Source organism: Fragaria vesca, linkage group LG5 (genome assembly GCF_000184155.1).
Source record: "Fragaria vesca subsp. vesca linkage group LG5, FraVesHawaii_1.0, whole genome shotgun sequence".
NCBI lineage: Eukaryota > Viridiplantae > Streptophyta > Magnoliopsida > Rosales > Rosaceae > Fragaria > Fragaria vesca.
This window is the reverse complement of record NC_020495.1, coordinates 834,808-853,843: the sequence shown is the minus strand read 5'-3', so window position 1 is coordinate 853,843 and position 19,036 is coordinate 834,808. Positions and strand designations below refer to the sequence as shown.

General features: G+C 36.4%; 1 protein-coding gene across 1 annotated transcript; it reads left to right on the top strand.

Moving 5' to 3' along the window:
- Positions 1-5,688: 5,688 nt before the first annotated feature.
- On the top strand, positions 5,689-15,600 carry LOC101311090 (DNA-directed RNA polymerase D subunit 1-like). Its single transcript, XM_004298682.1, has 18 exons — positions 5,689-5,799; positions 6,267-6,387; positions 6,470-6,594; positions 6,849-6,885; positions 6,971-7,152; positions 7,990-8,145; positions 8,254-8,349; positions 8,434-10,383; positions 10,584-10,753; positions 10,896-10,962; positions 11,037-11,127; positions 11,645-11,797; positions 11,916-12,157; positions 12,262-12,435; positions 12,529-12,663; positions 13,210-13,457; positions 14,258-14,369; positions 15,109-15,600. The coding sequence occupies exons 1-18, from the start codon at positions 5,713-5,715 to the stop codon at positions 15,277-15,279; spliced, it is 4,317 nt and encodes a 1,438-aa protein (XP_004298730.1). The 5' UTR covers positions 5,689-5,712; the 3' UTR covers positions 15,280-15,600.
- Positions 15,601-19,036: the final 3,436 nt, after the last annotated feature.

The following is a 19,036-nucleotide window of genomic DNA, read 5'->3' as shown; positions in this document are numbered from 1 at the left end:
ATTACATCAACATTATTCTTCAAATAAATATTAAATAGTTTAAATATATTTATATATCACATAAAATATCTTATAATGAATGTATTAAATTATAGTTAGTCTTATCTGAGTCATCTCGTTCTCTATATTTAGCTGGCGAGATAGCTAAAAGTCATAATAACTAAACTTTGGCTAGTCTGTTGGAGCTCTGAAAATATCAAAAAAAACTAAACACACTATCTAAAATAACTAAAAGCTAAAATAAAGACTTTGTTAAAGTTGCTCTAAAATGGGGATGGAGAAGAAAGAAAAGCCTTCATTCCCCAAAATTAAATTTTTCACGTGCTCAACGAGAAAAAGACAACAATAGAATATTTTATTATGTATATTATTATTACAATAAAATATATAATTTGTTTTGCTATAATTAATGATAATATAATATATTTTATTATTGTATTAAATGCCGAAATCTCAAAAATGGAGAAGCTATTGGATTTTGAGCATATTTTTTTTTGTTGAGATTTTAGCTTTACTTCCTCATTTTAGAGAAATTTTGGAAAAGCTGTTGGAGATGCTTTTATAGCTAGGGTGTAACGATTCACCAAACTCATTATAACACTTGCATTAATTAAACCGACACAATTCATTGTCATAGTCTTGAGATATCATATCTTTGTATAAATACGAGCATTTTAACATAAGTTTCAATTAAGCCTTAACTAGAAACTAGACGATATGAATATGTGATCAAAAAAATAGGTGAAACCTTAACTAATCATCAACTTAACGGTGGAAAGACTTCCTAAGTTAACATGAAAACTTCTATGTCCGACAAAAAATCTTCCTTTATCCGCAAGTAACTTCTGAAAGGAGAAGAAGTATTGTATATGACATATATGGAAGAACTATACTGTGGTATTTTCATATTCTTCTGAAGTTGATTTGAACCATAATACCATATCCAAACTAGCCCTATATATGCAATAATGCCAAGCTAGCCCTATATATAGTAATCTCTTGTCGCACTTGGTTGTCTGTGGGTCATTTTCCTCTTATGAAGTTATGATTGTTGTGGTGAGTGGATAACTGAGAGTGAGAGGGGAGTAACATGAAAGAGATCTTTGCCTGATTCTGGGTTTTGGCACTTTCAAAACAACTAACACGTCTCGTCTCCTTTCATGCTTATGCAACTAGCTAGCTAGTACGATCAAACTCTCTGAGATTGGACTGTAGCTGTGTATTTTCCATTTTTATCCTTTTCACTGTAGATGCATGTGTTTCGTTTTACTAAGGGTAAACTATTTTGAAAATGTTGAAGAAGATTTGAATAATATACATGTCAGAAAACCCAGAAATTCAGAAGGGACTCTTCTTTTCAGATTGAATTCTGCTCCTACCTGAGTCCTCAGGATTCCTCCCCTGCCCGATCCACTGCATGACTGCCCTGTGGATAAACTTCATTTTTGGTTAAATATTTTCTTGTCACTATTTACCATTTTGCTAAATTCTTAAATGACTTTAAAGATAAAATACTTTAAATTTTGTGTCCATATATAGAATAGAAAACCAAAACATTTCAAACAGTTGAGCAAACAAGTAAATAAGGATGATGCAACGAAACACGATACTGAAAAACGTTTCAAAATTGAGTACTCAAAAACATCGACACATTATATTATGTTTCTTATTTGTCTTTTTGTTACCGTTTTCTATTTTGATAGATTCTTTAAAATGAATTTCAAGATAAAATTCTTTAACATTTTGTCCATATGTATAATTGGGACAATACACAATTCAATGAAAAGTAAATTAGGGTGCCGTTTCAGTTTCAAGTAAAAAACAAAATTCCTCGAGTGCTTTGTTTTTTTCTCTCTTCGGTTTAATTTGACCAGCTTCGGAAAAAGGAAAAAAAAAAAAAAAAGAATTTTTCCTTTTTGGTTACAAAAAGATGCTCCAATTTTCGTCCACATATAGAAAAGGAATTTTTTCGATACAATATATATATATAGAAAAGGATTTAAGAAAAAAAGAAGAAGGAAAAATTGAGAATAGCAATAGAAGAAACGTGAAGAGTGGGGCCCACCTTTCGGTTTCAGAAGAGAAAAGGGCTCTTTAGAATCTGACGATGGCCCTTAACCGGGCCCACTTTGTTGTTCGCTTACCCTGACCGCCTGACGTGGTCCGTGTTTGACGTCTTTGCCCTTTTGGCTGTGTCTTTTTTACTTTTTACCTCACATCATCATCATCAAATCCTCTACTTACTGTTTGCTCGCGTTTGCAGTAAGGGTCCCACACTCTACACTCAGTAAAAAAAAAATACAATATTACGGGTTTTTAACCTTTTTTATTTTTATTTTGTTAAGTTATTCACCTTACTGTTTTTTTTTGGCAAAAGAAATTAAGCTTTATTAAATAAAAAAGAAGAAATCAACAAGAAAAGGAGAGACATTAACCAGAACCCCCTTTTAACAAAAGGTAAAGATGCACGAGACATTAAACAAACCATGCAAATGGTTGGAATCGAATTGATCAAACTAGACTAAAGGTTTAGACACACTGTAGGTGTCCGATTGCGTGAATGATACCTTGGACTCGATCGACAATGTTTTTCCTTGGAATTCTTTTGTTTTGGGAGAGCACGGAGAAGATTAACATCTGAAGCTGCTTCACCCTAATCAAACCAGGTTTCATATCTAACCTTAGATTGAGCATAAACTATATTACCAAGAGGTTCTTCATTTTCTAGATCGCTCCAACAAATTTTATGAACATTATGTTCTACTAAAGTAGAATCGTCATAGTCAACTAAATTGTTTGAAGGGAGTCCCACTATCTCTTGTTCATTTGCAACAATAGGCTATTCTTGCATTTCACCAAGGATCTCAAAGTTGTTACTAACAGTAACATTAACAATATTACATGCAGATCTTGTTGTAACAATGCTCTCTAATTGTGGTTCACTTGGACAAACCAACACCGCCACTGTTGAATCAATAGGCCCGATAATCTCATCACTCTGCGAATCAACTAAAGCATTTTGGTCAACCAATGGAACAAATGGCTCCTGGTGTACCTCATGCACATTCTCAAGAGAAACAATCTCAGTATCCGGTTGTTCAGTCACTTCAGTGTGTGAGACAATATTCAGAGTAGCTTTGATTCTATATTCTTGACGGAGTTTCTTACCCATACTGCTTGCAGCATGGTCGTCACGAGAGCGACCTCTTGACTTCTCCTGTTTCTTAAAATGATGTGGCAAATTCTCATAAGAAATATTAACCGAGAAAACATGATTACCTTTTTCCACCATAAGAGAAGTTGGCAGATCTTGACTTAGTTCAATATCAACCAAGATGCGGGCATAATAACCAAATTGACGCTCCCTCGTTGCTTTGTCTATCTGCAATGGTGTCCCTACCCCACGGGCAATCTCCATGACATGGCGAGGATGCCAATAATCTTGGCTTAATCCATAAATTCGTATCCACACTTGGGTGTGTGTTTGAGGCAGATTAGCACCAGGTATGAAGTCTGGCTTGCATTCAAATAACCAAAAAATTCCATTAGCAAGAGAACATGTACCACTTCTCCAAATTCTTCTCATGTCATCTTCACTATTGAAATGAATGGTGTTATTCACCTTAATCTCATTGGATATTAATGGTGATTTTCTTCATCATTTTTGCTTATTGGACTATATATACTCGTTTCACATTTGACATGTAGATTTTGTGTGATACGAAAAGTTTGACGTAATGCGTTACACGTCTAAATTATTATGAATAACTGACATATTATGAAACGTACAATTTACCTTTTTGCGTCGTATAAATACAAAATTTTGATGAAATAATCAATCTATAATGATATAAACATAACGTATCAAACGTACATAGTAATCATTGATCAAAGATTACTACATTTTAGCACGTGTCATTTTACCTCACTTGATGTACAGTCTAGTGCATAGAGAAATTATTCTAACTCAAAGAACATTTACTAAAATTTTATGCATAACATGACCAGTTCTTCATACATTTGAACATTAAGGTTAAAAATTTCTCTCATATTCCTTAAGTATCAAGGTCTACCAATAATCATAACAAAATCATACTTTTCTCAATCATATATAATAAGTGGCAACAAAAGTAAACTCAACTCTTAAATATCGTTAAGGCTTTTAGAGTTCGAACAAAACTTCACATAAATTTCATACTTGTTATGTTTCATTAAACGAAATCTTTTAACCATTGTACACTTCTTTTCAAACCTAAACAAAACATACATTATTGTTTCAAACGAAATTAATACATGTCATTTAGGTGAGCAAACACATCTAAACAGAGACTTGTGCAATTCAAAAATAGCAAAGATTCACCAATAACCTGGTCTATTTTGGTAAAAGCCATTAACTCTGTTTGTCAGATAATAAATATGGTGAAAACTAAAAGAGAAGAAGGGCAAAAGGGGTGTGGTGGGTAAATAGAGCAAAAGAAAGGGCTTGTAATCTGACACAAACCAAACACACAGCTCTGTCTCTCTTTCTCTGTTTCTCTAGGCCTCGGGTCTTTTTAAGTCCTGCGTCTCTTGAACTGGGCGTCACTACTGAAGAAGCTGTCTCCCTTCTTTGGTTGGAGCAAACCGGCGGCGTCAAACTCTGATAAGAGAGACACAGAGCTCTCTCTTTCAGACGAAACGACATCGCTTTCACACCCATCTTTTTCATCCTTCACAGATTTTCTGTGTTTGCTGCCTTTTTCATTGGGCTCGGTGTTGTTGGGCGCTCGCTCACTCTGTTTTCTCCTGAAAAAGAAACATTCTTTGAGCCAAAGTGAGTATAAATTTTCAATCTTTTTGGGACTTTGGTTATGGGATTAATGCTGCTTTCTTTGTTTTACTTCTAGAGGATGATCATGCTCTATTCTCATTGCTCTTCTCAAACACTTTTTTTTTGTCTGTGCATTTTTTTTGAAACGGGTTTGGTTTGTTTTGGATGATTGTGTGCTGTTTTGAGTTTTCCTACATCATTGTTGGTTGGTTTTTGAAATTTGATGCGTTTTGCTGTGTTTGATGGTCTGCATGTTGTGTTTATCATGGAGGGGGTTGAAAAGAACGGACATTTGCACAATGCAGATTAAAATCTTGTGTTTTTTGTGTTCTTCATCCATGGTAATGTTAGTTTTTTGGATTGTTTAGGAGGATCAAGGTGTTTTCTGGTACCTCCAATGTGTTTTATGTTTGTTTGAATTATGAAGGATTAAGCTGGTGAAAGAATGGTTTCTGTTTAAGGGATACGAGTTTCTACTTTCTAGTGATAAATTTTGTGATAATTTTTTTTTTCTTTGGAATGTTTTGTTAGGTTTGAATGACTGTTGACATACTGGAGATGTCTTGCTAGATGTCACTTTGTAAGTAAATTGGTGCTTGTAGGTCTTGTCATGCTTATTGACTGTTTTATGGTGCTACACAATCTGAATTCGCAAATAAGTTCGACATGCATTCATCATCAGAATCTTGTAATGAAGCTTGCAAATGAACTCACAATTTTATCTCAACTGAGTAGAAGTATTATAATGCAGAGTGATGGGGGGCTATACATTTTCCTAGAATGCTGTTTTTTCCTTTTTCATTTTTATTAGTAACATATTTATGGTATGCTGTTAAACGCTCATGGCTATCTATGTAGGCTGCTTGATTTGTTTCTGTAAAATTTAGAAGTAATCAAGCCCCATGGACAATGAATTGAATCATGGAGAACAATTGCCACGTGCTTGCATAACTGGGGTACATCTAAATGTTTCTACTCGGGAAGATACGGTAAGCATGTAACAGTATATGGTTTTTGCTATAAGCACGAGATTTATTTTCATAACATTTATAGAGCTTATCATTTGTATGTGATTTTTCTAAAATGCTTTATTTAGTATAAGATTAAATGTGTATGTTGGTTTTGTAACTTTTGTTAGAGGTTTTGTGGTTGTTAGTGTCATGGTTTCTTCAGTAGATTTTTTCCCCTATACTTTGAACCATATGCTTCATGTACATGGTGATTGAAACTCCACTTTCATTTATCATTGTCCAGTTTCTAATCACAGGTTCTTGATATGGAAATTATACATAAAAAGATAGTCTTTGGTATGCAGGCACACATGTGTGCATTTCCACTTTCAGCCTATGATATGAAATGTATGAGCCTTTATAAGTATGAAGGGACTATGAGTTACATAGTTTAAGTATACTGTCATGCATCTGCACTATCAAATAACACTTCAATTCTGTAACAGGAGAAAATATCAACATTATTAATCGAGACAGCGGCTCAGGTGAATGATCCAAAGTTGGGACTTCCAAATCCAACATCTCAGTGTTCTACTTGTGGTGCTCAAGATACAAAGTTGTGTGATGGTGTGTGGGATATTTCACTTATTTCCATTAAGAACTCTGTTACCATTTCTGGAATTGGTGGTAATGACTTGTTAATTTTTAGGTCATTTTGGGTCCATCAAGTTTCCATGTTCAATACTCCATCCGTACTATCTATCAGAAGTTTCTCTTATCTTAAACAAGATTTGCCCAGCATGTAAAGCCATCAAGCAGGGTGTAAGGGTCAAGGTCAGGTACCACTGATCTCAACATCATTGAATATATGTGACTCGTATTTAGTACCATCACCATGGAAGACCGGTTAATATGATTCCCTTGATGGTTAATGGTTTAAGTTGATTCGTTTTGTTTACTTTTCAAATTTGTTGTGAAATTTTATTTTGTTGTACTTTCATGCTAAATGGGGAGGACTGGTTGTCTTCTTGTTGTTAATAATGTGCATTTAATTAGTTACTGATTATCTCTTATTATGCCTGTATCAGGGCTCTGAACGGAAGGGCTGCAGATATTGCTTTGTGAGTTTGTCTCATCAAGTTAATTTTCTTTCTTTCTATCTTTCTCTGCCATTGTAGCTCAAGTCTTGATAATTTTAATTATCAGGGAGGTTCATCTGACTACCCAAGAATGAGGTTCAAAGTTTCTTCAAGAGAGCTTTTCAGAAGAAGCACAATAATAGTAGAAGCAGCTGGAGAATTGCCTCCTGATTATTGGGACTTCATTCCCAAAGATCCCCAACATGATGAAACGAACACAAATCCTCATAGAAAAGTTCTATCTCACGCCCAGGTACCTTGGTCCTATTATGTCTATGAAACCATCTCTTCAGTCTAAGAAATCCTCAGATACAAGAATATGTATGAAAGTTTGGTATTGCACATATATAATGCATGTATATACTGAGTAACTTAATATACCTCTCTTTGTATGCTTATACCTTGGTCCTATTATATATCCATGTAATTAGCTCTTCTAATTAAGAAACCATCAGATACAAGAAATTTTACTTCTGCACATATATAATGTTTATATTTACTAAATATACCTCTGTATTTATACATGTATGCCTATACCTCTTTTTATGAGATACATGAAAGTGCATCTAGGTAGTATGCATGTTTGGACTTTTGTTTCTTTGTATCAGGTTGTTTTCCTTAATTTATTTCTCAAAAGAAAAGAAAAAATGTTCTCAGTACCCATTTTCACTCTCCCAGTGGTCAAGTGCTCGTTCTCTGCCNCGGGGGGGGGGGGGGGGGGGGGGAGGAGGGTATAAATAAAATTCTGTAAATAATTGTTACCATACTAACCATAAAGTAAACTTACCAATCTGTCTCTAGATGTGCCATTGTTGGGTACACTGTCAAAGTCTCTCTTTCATATGCAATCTATTTCAGTTTCTTGCCTTTAATATCCAACCGTGCTTTTCAGATCTCTTTCTCCCTCTCTCTGTCTCTGTCTATTAGTGTGTGTGTGTGAATATGTACATTCGTACATGTATGTGTGTATAAATGTATATCTGATGTGTGTATTCTTTTTCTTTATATACCAAATGGTTGTCATTTTTGTGCCATGCTTTCTAATTATTCACACCTCTTTTTTATACAATGCTCACTTTCTGCCTTTAAGGTTCATTTTTTGTTGAGCGATGTTGATTCAAATTTCATCACAAAGTTCGTTCCAACTACCAGCTCACTTTCTTTGGACTGTTTCCTCGTAACTCCCAATTGTCATCGTGTGACAGAAGTTATGTATTCATTTAATAATGGCCAGTCATTGATGTTTGTAAGTCTTTTTTACCTCTGTACTTGGCTTTTTGTTTCATAAGTTCCCTAATAATCCATGGTTCTGGTTTTTGCTTCCTCTTGTTTCTGCTTTGATGAATGTGAATAGGATGACCGGACTAGAGCTTACAGGAAACTAGTGGATTTCAGAGGCACTGCAAACGAGTTGGGTTCTCGTGTTTTGGACTGCCTTAAAATTTCCAAGGCAAGCTACTGAGTTAAGTTTCTGTTTTTCTGTAATCTCTTAGACAAGATGGTGCTTCCTAATGTTCATGCTATTAATGCGCAGATAAACAAAGAGAAAACAGGCAGAGATTCAATTTCAGTTGAGCAACAAAAGATCAAAGACTCTCCTTCTAGAACATCTGGCTTGAGATGGATTAAAGATGTTGTTCTTGGAAAGAGAAGTGATCACTGTTTCCGAATGGTTGTTGTGGGTGATCCAAATATCAAGCTGAGTGAGATTGGCATTCCCCGTCATATTGCAGAGAAAATGCAGATCTCTGAGAATCTGAACCAATATAACTTTGAGAAGTTGTTTGTGTTTTGCCAGCTGCGCCTTGGCCCTGATGGGAGAGGAGACATACATGTTCGTAGAAATGACAGTCTAGTTAGGATACGTAAACCAGAAGAACTGGAGATGGGAGATATCATATACAGGGCATTGAGCAATGGAGATGTTGTGTTGATAAATAGGCCTCCATCAATACATCAACATTCTCTAATAGCTTTAACCACAAAGGTCCTACCAGTAAACTCTGTAGTGTCAATAAATCCACTGTGTTGCTCTCCTTTTCAAGGAGATTTTGATGGTGATTGCCTTCACGGTTATGTTCCTCAATCTGTGGAGACTAGAGTTGAGCTTACAGAGCTTGTTGCATTAGATAAGCAATTAGTTAACGGGCAGAGTGGTACCAACCTTATGTCTCTCAGTCAAGATAGTTTAACTGCTTTCTATCTCATCACGGAAGATGGCACTTTGATGAATAAATTTCAAATGCAACAACTGAATATGCTTTGTCCCCATGAACTGCCATTACCAGCAGTAATAAAACATCCTTCTGGTAATTCCGTTTCTTGGACAGCAAAGCAGATTGTCAGCATGTTTCTACCTGCAGATTTTGACTATGCTTTTCCTTCCAATGGTGTTTATATCAGCAATGGGGAGCTTATAGCTTCTTCTGAAGGTTCTTCTTGGCTGCGAGACACCAGTGGGAATCTTTTCCAAAGTCTTACGGAACATTGCCACGGTCAGGTACTTGACATCTTCTTTTCTGCTCAGGGAGTTCTATGTGAGTGGTTGTCAATGAGGGGCTTGAGTGTTTCTCTCTCAGACTTGTATCTTGCTTCAGATACATGTTCAAGGAAAAACTTGATGGAGGAGATCTTCTATGGGTTACAAGAAGCAGAGGAGGCATGTACTATCAGACAGTTGATGCTTGATTCTTTTCAGGATTTTCTTATGGGCTATGATGAGAACAAAAGTCAAAGTCCTTTGACTTTTGGTTCAGAACATTTTTGTTATCAGAAGCAGAAAACTGCTGCTCTTAGTCAGGTCACAGTAGATGCTATCAAGGAAGGTTTCCGTGATGTTCAAAATTTAGCATACAAATATGCCGGTGTGGATAACTCTTTACTGGCTATGTTTAAGGCCGGAAGTAAGGGTAATATGCTGAAGTTGGTTCAGCACTGTATGTGTCTTGGTTTGCAGCATTCACTGGTTCCCTTATCATTCAAGTTTCCGAACCAGCTCTCATGTGATGCATGGAATGATCAAAAAGCACGTGGTATTGTTCAGGAGGTTGGCAGAAATTTTGAGTCCATTGAGTCATATATCCCATCTGCTGTTGTTAAAAGTTCGTTCTTGACTGGCCTAAATCCAGTTGAATGCTTTGTTCATTCAGTCACAAGTCGAGATGGTTCTTTTAGTAATAATGCTGAGCTTCCTGGGACTCTTAATCGAAAGCTCATGTATTTCATGCGCGATCTGCATACTGCTTATGACGGAACAGTTAGAAACGCTTATGGTAACCAGCTTATCCAATTCTCGTATGATATTGATGAGGGCATATCTACTGCAGATAGCACTACAAACAGCTCATATGCAAAGAGTGTTATTAATTGTGGCGGCAGCCAACCCGTTGGCGCATTGTCTGCTTGTGCAATTTCGGAAGCTGCATACAGTGCATTAGATCAGCCTGTTAGTTTACTTGAAGCTTCTCCTCTGCTAAATCTGAAGGTTCTTTCTCTCCTCATTCCCCTGGACCCTTTACTCTCTGCAAATGTTATTTTATCATTTGTTTATTATTTCAGACGTATCTATTGCGACTTTGATTCTCAAAGTATGGCAATGTTGCTTATAAGTTGACAGTTAATTTGGAGAATCTGTATTGTCATTCTAGGAATCTTACTTATATGCAATGTTTTCTAATTGCACAGAACATCTTGGAATGTGGTTCAAAGAGAAGCAGCGCTAAGCAAACTATGTCATTATTTTTATCTGACAAGCTTGATAGACATAGGCACGGTTTTGAGTATGGAGCCCTAGAAGTTAAGAATCATTTGGAGGGGCTCAATTTTTCAGACATTGTTTCTACTGTCATGATAATGTTAGTCTCTCTCTCTCTCTCTCTCTCTCTCTCTCTCTCTCTCTCTCTCTCTCTCTCTCTCTCTCTCCTCCCTTCTCTCCCTCCCTTTCTCCCCCTCCCCTCCTTTAACGGTTTCTAATTGTTGTGGTAATGTTGGTATCAGGTTCTCCTCACAATCTGGTAGCAAGATGCGTTTCAGTCCTTGGGTTTCTCACTTTCATATATCTAAGGTAACAAATGTGTGATTTATTTTATTTTATTTGTTACAAGCCCCACTGCGTGGTATAAATTTTTGTTGATTCAGGAAATTGTACGAAGAAGAAGGCTGAATGTGCAATCTATTATAGAGGCACTTTATGCAATGTGCAACTCGGCTGGAGCAGATTTGAAAATTATTCTATGGAATTTGAAGATCGCAAGAAATAAGTAAGCTTCTTGATCTTTCTAGATTGTATATCATCTGTTATGGCCTCTTAGATGCATGGGTGATATCGACAGTTAAGGATCCTTCTTCCTTACTGTATAGATCTTAAAAACTAGGGTTCACATGTTTTCTTACGACAAATATAAGTGCTTTGTTAATGCTTGTACATGCTTGTACTAGTAAGTTATATGTTCTGGTGTCCAAGTCCTTAACTTGAACAACTAAATAGGAATAGGTCAATTTGTTAAGTACAAGAAAACCATTTGAGCAGGTTCAAGGTTCTATAATTTTAGATTTATTTAAATAACGTGAACCAATTAATCAAAATATAGGGCATCGCGAATTGCATTTTTGTGTTGTTTATTTTTATATTTATGAAACATTAAAAAAAAATTGAATTGTATGAATACATGTATTCTCTGCAGCATTTGTATTGTCTTCAATCTGAATCCATCTCGTGGAACTCTATTGTCCCATTCTAACTTGGCTGATAATTGGCAGGGAATGTGATTGCTGCAGCACACCTAATGATACATTTTGCATCAGTGTAACACTGACTGAAAAGTACAACAACTCTTCTAAAGAACTAGATAAAACTCGAGTCTTGGTAATACCGTTCTTGCTTAAAACAGTAGTTAAAGGTTGGTTCTATACCAAATTCTCTTCTTTTTAATTGAGTACGACTCTAGATTTTTATTGTTTTTAACTAATGTTGTACAGCATGCCCTCTTCTGTGATCTGACTTTATTTTTTCCTTAGGTTTCCTGGAGATAAAAAAGGTGGATATTCTATGGATTGATCGACCTGGTTCATCTGGAGAACTCTGCTTGAGAGTTTCTATGTCAGGAAAAACCAGAAAGGGGACAACCTTGTGGAATATGCTTATGGACGATTGTATTCCGGTCATGGATATGATTGATTGGTCACGAAGTCATCCAGACAATGTCCATGACATCTGCACTGCCTATGGAATAGATGTTGGGCAGAAACATTTCCTTAATGTGAGTTCCCTTCACCTTTTCTTTTTTTTTTTTTTTTTTTTTTTTTAATAAAAATTCATGGGATCTGTGTCAAATATTAACTACTTTAATGCATGCATGTGCAGAAGTTGGAGTCGGCGACTAAAGATGTTGGAAAGACGATTCTTCCTCAACACTTGCTTCTTGTAGCAGATTGTTTGTCAGCCACTGGCGAGTTTGTCAGCTTAAATGCAAAAGGCATTGGTCAACAATTGGAACATGCATCTGTTATAGCCCCTTTCATGCAAGCTTGCTTTTCTGTTAGTTACTAACTATTGGTCATACTTAAATATGTTATTGAAAGTTACTTTAAGTCAAATATTTTGTGCTCACTGTGGTGGAATATGGTTCAGACTCCTGGTCCTTGCTTGGTTAAAGCTGCTAAGGTCGGAGTGGTGGATAATCTCCAGGGGAGTTTGGATGCATTGACTTGGGGAAATACTCCATCCTTGGGAAGTGGTGGACAGTTTGATATTATATTTTCTAAGGTACATATATATTGTTCCTTACATGGCTGTAGTTATTAAGTGTGCAAATAAGGGGATTGGGGGACGTAGGATAGGGCTTGTGGGTTATAGAAATATTTGTGTCTTCTTGAAATGAATTCTTGAATTTGTTTGATGATGCTAATAATCTTAAAATTTCTTATATTTAACTCCAATCAAATTCCTCGATATAAAGTTTTTTTTTTTTTTAGTGACACATAGCTCAAGAGGTTCTCATTTTACTGCTCAATTTCTCCTATTGATGCCATGCTTTAGTGAGTAGTGTGCATGTTATTATTAATCTTCATTTGTCATAGATTAGTATTTTTATAGGAGTTCGTAGATGTCAAATTATGTGTATTGTCCCAATTATAAGCAACTAATTACTACTAGATATGTCACCTGAATGAGTCAACGTACTATCAAATGTAGCATTCGTGTTTATCCACCATTGCTATAATTGTTTTTCTGATATATATGTTTTGATATTCTCACTCTTTCATATGCTTTCTCTTATATTTCTTAACCCCTCCCCTCTTTTATAATCAGGGACCTGTGTCTTCTAAGCCAATTAAAGTTTATGATCTGCTGAGCAGCCAAATCATTACCAACCCTCAGAATGGATTTGAAATGTCTGATGCTCCAATTCATCTATCTGACAAATTTGTTGCTCCAAATATGTACAAGAATGGTTATTTGCGCAAGTGGGAGAGTATTACCAAATCAGTCTTGCGAGAAAATCTTACAATCCAGGATATCGATAGATTGTCTCAAGCCTTGAAGAATATATTGCAGAAGTAAGTTACCTCCCTCCCCCAAAATCAAAAACTGTCTCTCCAGTGTTACATGATACTAGTTTCACGTCTCTTTAGGTAATTACTTCAATTGATATTTGAGATCTTGTTGCTTGTCATTTTGCGATTTGTAGTATAATTACATTGTTCCTATTTTTTTATGGACGGAAATTGTAGTGAAATTACTGCATCTGCCTTTCACCATTGATAAATGTTCTGCATACTTCCAAGGTCTTTTTTGGCTTCACTAGGATGTTAGGCAAGGCCACAGGGCTGAAGTCAGGTATTTAATTAATGGAATAAGTTTTATCATCATCATTACCATTATCTTCATTAGCTTAAATGGAAAAGAAAAGGCTCTCATACACATCTGCTTTCACTTATCTAGTCTTGTGTTGTGCTGGTGCTAAATGCTTTGACGGGAAATGAAACCTAAGAACAGAAGAGAATTTCTAATGTATTTGAGTTTTCAATTGTAAACATTTTCCTTCTTCTCTTCCTCACCTCATCACCATCAAATCCCATAGTAAGGAGTGTAGGTATTCCTCTAAGCTCTTTCTACCTCATATAAACTTCAAACTTTTTTTGTTATGTAGTCTTTGATTGCTGGCTTTTCGGCACTGGTATCATACATGAAATGTACTTATTATTGCCTGAAATTGGTAACAACACATTGTCAATGAATTTGAATCTAATATTATCTTGCCTGGTGATGGCTTGCATATTTAGGAGCATACCTGATATTGACACTAATAAATTCAATGAGAAAAGTCATGTTACTCGCATATAATTCGTGTGTGTAGGTATGACGTCAACGAACGCATAAATGATATGGACAAACAAGTGTTGATGATGGTTTTACGTTTTCACCCTCATGGAGATCGTAAGATCGGATTAGGAATCAAAGAAGTAAAGGTACATTATTTGCTGCAAGATTTGTTATATTCAAAGATTTCTTATCTTTGAATATTTTAAGATGTGAAAGCTAGACAAGTGTTTTTGCTTATTCTGTCAACTAATCCTATACAACTCTCACTACCACTTCCCCGCCCCACACACTGACATTTTTAGTAAAGATTTATAGTGAAATTGGATTTGTTTTTCCAAGTTCTGACTTCATATCTTATTCTTTTAATGAATAAGGCGTACTGTCTCTTGGGGGAAAGGGAGTGGGGAGGGGGTGTATTCTCCTTGGGTTATCTATTACTTGATGCATTAATGCACAAACCATTGGTAGATTAACTCCAGTGGGATCTAGTGGCACGCTGGTTTTTTTTTTCTTGGCAATGTAGTGGCACACCGGTTTACCACTATATGGACCTGGTCTCTTGGAAAGCAACAATTTCTGTACTCTTTTATGTTTTTTTTTTTCGGAAAGAAAAATGCAAAAAAGAAGTCTTGGTGATTTTCTTTTGTGTTGGATTTTAAATGAACCTCCTATCAGTGTTGGATATTGTTTTCTACTTGTGGTTGGCAGCTCGCTCTGGAATTAACCTCCTAAGGGATGCTAATCATTTGATATTGTGTAAATTACATTATATACATTTGTCAGGCTATAGAAATGAACATATCTCAAATGCAAATCAATGACCGAGAGCTTAAATAAGTTATTTCAGTCTTCTATCCATGATGTTTATCTTGCTTGTCTTTATAGGTTGGTCACCACCCTGACCATGAGAATGTACGATGCTTCATGCTAGTACGAACAGATGGGACGATAGAAGATGTTTCTTACCACAAGTGCATCTGTGGTGCTTATGATATCATAGCTCCTCATAGGGCAAAGGGTTATCGCGTACGATACATGAGCCGTGGTCCTCGGTAAGCCAGCCCCATGTACAGTGGCATAAATTTGGGAAATAAGGGTTCAAAATAAAGTAATTATCATTAATGTAGCTTCTCTTACAGTGCTTACCCTCTTACCAATGCTTCCTTTTGCTACTTCTACTACATCCTGTTTGTCTTCCTTTTTAAATGGTCAGATAAGATCTAGTGGAAGTAGCAACGGGAAGCTTGTAAAGGTTATAACCCCCCACCAACCCCAAACCCAACCCCAATTTCGTGTTGTAATCATGGAACTAATGTCACTGTTGTATCACAGAAACTGTTGTATCAGTCTATTCTATTGCTTTGTCTTTCAGTTTTCCATAATTTGATGTGAGCTTTTGCTGCCCTTGCTTTGGTTTAATGTTAGTGATGTTGGAAAGCACTTAAGCACACAAATCGTGTTAATTAGCACTAATGCGCGATTAATTATATGCTTGGATGACTTCAACTAGATCATGATAGCTAAGCTTTTGACTCCTGGCATGTTTTTAGATCTGGTAGGTCATGACTCATACTCATAATGCTTGGATTTGCAAATGGTGTAGAGCACCAATAGCCAGCTTTTGATTTTGTTATGACTATCTTTGATGTTTCTGGGTATAACAATGACATCTTTGGCTGCTACTAAATAAAATCTATTACTTGTGCTAACTGCTGTGCATGATGAAACTGACATGAGGGCATAATGTCACTGTTTATATATACAAGTATATATTGATTGTCTTTGATTCTGTCCTAAATCTTGAACTTGTGGCGATCTGAAATATTCTTTTTCTGTACTATCGATGATATTTAATCAATTAAACATGTGATTTAAGTGAGTGAACTGGAAGAATGTGATAATCGCCACCCAACACCCTTCTCTTTGTCACCTACAAAAGCTCCATAAACATAAGAATAATTCCATCCAATTAGTAGTCTTCACCTGATCAGTACTCACCAAGAGAATCATGGTCGATCACTCTTGGATGTAAATTGAGTCACGTGGTTAGTTACCTCTTATCGAGTTATATTGTTCTTTTTTCTGACATGAACTGCATTACCCAGAGGGTAAATCAGTTTGGGGGAGGTGGCCGGAGAACAAAAATTACCACACCCCATCACATGAACACGGTTAACTTGCATTCTCCCGGTCCGACTGATCGTCGAGGCCTGGGGGATCAGAACAGTGACATTTCCGGCCAACATTCGTTGTTCTTGCTATGTTTTCTTGCACACACAACCTGGATATATAGTCACGTTGTTGGAGATGCTCTAAAACAAACATTATTAACTCGTGTATGCATTATTCTCCTGACACTCATACTCCTAATAATGTGTGTGATGTTGACAAGCATTATTTGTTTCGGTTTGATTTGGAAATCAAGCAGGTCCTTTTTTTTCTTATCTTTTTCCACTATTCGTTTGTTTCTCCTTAATTGTTGTCTTCACTACTGCACTGCATGATTCGACAGATGGATTCGGCCTCATCTCTCTTTTTCCATCCTTACCTTTCCAACAAATATCAAGATTTCAGATTCTGCTGCTTCTCCTTTCCACGCAGACTTGGTCGTCTTTACCTTTCCAAACGTTTATTCCTTCGCATATTCGGATCGCTGCCCTTTTCCACCGAGTCTACGGCTACGGGGGTTAAACTTTCATCGAAACTTTTGTAATTTGATCTTACCGATATTTGAGCAATATCAAAACCAACTCTGGAGTCTCAATCAACTCGAGATTTTTACTATATTATATATTGAAGAGAGTACAAAATGACAACATAAAGCCTTTAACAACTATCTTTGAAACGTTGACGACACAGAAAAAGAAAGACGGTAAAACTACGCCAATAAATTAGAAGAAGTTAAACTCAACAACGAAATTCTGGGTCGGCAACAAAATTAACGAAGTAAAGTTACATGTAAGTGTTCCTTGGGGGAAAAGCTAGCTTGATCTCATAATGAGGGTGCTTCCGAAAATCTTAAAGAGCAAAAGCTTCCGATTTCATTACCACGATTAAGATCTCGGAAAAGGTAATGTCAGACTGCCAAACTAGTAAAATATTGAACTCTCAAACGTACACATGGGCGGTGGGTGTAAAGTAAAAACCGAACATGAGTACATATGGGAGAATTAACCAGGTGTTTTTTACTATTTTACCAGATAAAACAACTTTGCATGGCGCTACGTTGCGTAGCACGTGGAAGTGATGGAGTAGTGGCAGCAAGCGGTGTCGTTTTGGCGTTTACTTGAGAGAGATAAGAACTCAGTGGGATTTGCACTCGGATGTCGGTTTTGGTACTTTGGAGTTTGGATTATTATACGACATGTCACATGGTCACATGCAGCACACACCAAGACTAAGGTTGTAAGTTGCAGAGGTCGATCGAGCCAGGATCGATAGATACTTGGGGCTGTTGTTCGATATTTGAAATTTTTTTTAGCGAGGACATTTAAGTTGAAAGTTGAAAGTTGAAAGCTAGCTGAGGATTTTTCTGATTTATTTTATTTTTTGATTTTATATATATATCTTAACTGTTCAACTTATAGATACTTATGAGTAAATTATTTATGTAAATTTTCAGCCATATTAAAAATTGTTATGACATTCATAAATGTGATCCACCAATTATGAACTTAAACGGTTCATGTTTGACAGATTTGGTTCGTCTATTAATTTAATCTAGTTTGTTACTTTAATGATCACTAATTTGACTGAAAATTTGTATAAGTGATATACTCATATAGACCTAAAAATTGAACGGATGAGATGTCAAAATGTGATAAAAAAATAAGTCTTTTAAACCATAAACCGAAAAATTATCAACAATTTAAAGTTCCTCATTAGAATGGCTCCTTAATTTTCTATCATGAAATAATGTTTCATTTTCTCGAATTGAACAAGACCTGATAGCGGATCTTAGTTATGCATGTATATGCTCTTAGTTATCGGCCGGAGTCGACTTCATTCCGGATCAGATCTCCTCCCTCAATTCGTGCTCATAAGGACGCTTAATTAGGAGAAGATATGATACGTTATGTGAGTAGGGTGTTCATCCCCATTCATGTGATGCCCTAAAATACACCAACAAAGTTTGGTGAAACATCAAGTAGTGCATCCATTTAGCTTAATATTGTTTCAAAAGGATCATAAATCATCAGCAATAACATGTACTTCGATTGCTAGCTCACTAGCTAACTCATGACTCGTAACAATCATTTATGCAATTTGCATTATATATACATGATGTATGTTAATTTGGACCAACTATATCACTCTATCAGTAGCTTTCATATTGTTTGTTTATGATCAAATCATATTTGTACGGAATGCGGCTATTGGGACCTCCAAATTTGCTTAGTATACCTCTTATTCTCTCTACACCTTCCTTTTACTACCGACTATTGTATAAATATATATACAGTCCAGATGTGAAGCGGGCGACTATTGTATAAATATATATACAGTCCAGATGTGAAGCGGACGTCCGCACTCGGCTTAAAGTGCGGACGTCCGCTCCTCATCCTTTCTATATATATAGGCCGGATATGAAGCGCACGTGCGTAAGTGCGCATGGAGCTCCGTTCGCCACCGTCCAGCGCCGACGACGGCGCGCCTCCACCCCAGCGGACTCCAGCAGCGTCCCCGATCACTTTCCCTCCCCGGCGAGTCCGCCGAATTCCAGTTTTCCAGCGAGATCACCCAAAACTTCAAATAAAGTCGATCTCGCCGGAAACTGAAATTCGGCGGTCTCGCCTGAGATCGCCGGGGAGGG

What these genes read in the sequence shown, in the direction of transcription:
- LOC101311090 (XM_004298682.1), top strand. Translation starts at nt 5,713, where the DNA reads ATGGACAATGAATTGAATCATGGAGAACAATTGCCACGTGCTTGCATA. An exon ending in CTGCAGATATTGCTTTGTGA is followed by an intron (nt 6,886 to 6,970) that starts GTTTGTCTCATC and finishes ATTATCAGGGAG; the next exon opens with GTTCATCTGACTACCCAAGA. An exon ending in TCATGCAAGCTTGCTTTTCT is followed by an intron (nt 12,436 to 12,528) that starts GTTAGTTACTAA and finishes AATATGGTTCAG; the next exon opens with ACTCCTGGTCCTTGCTTGGT.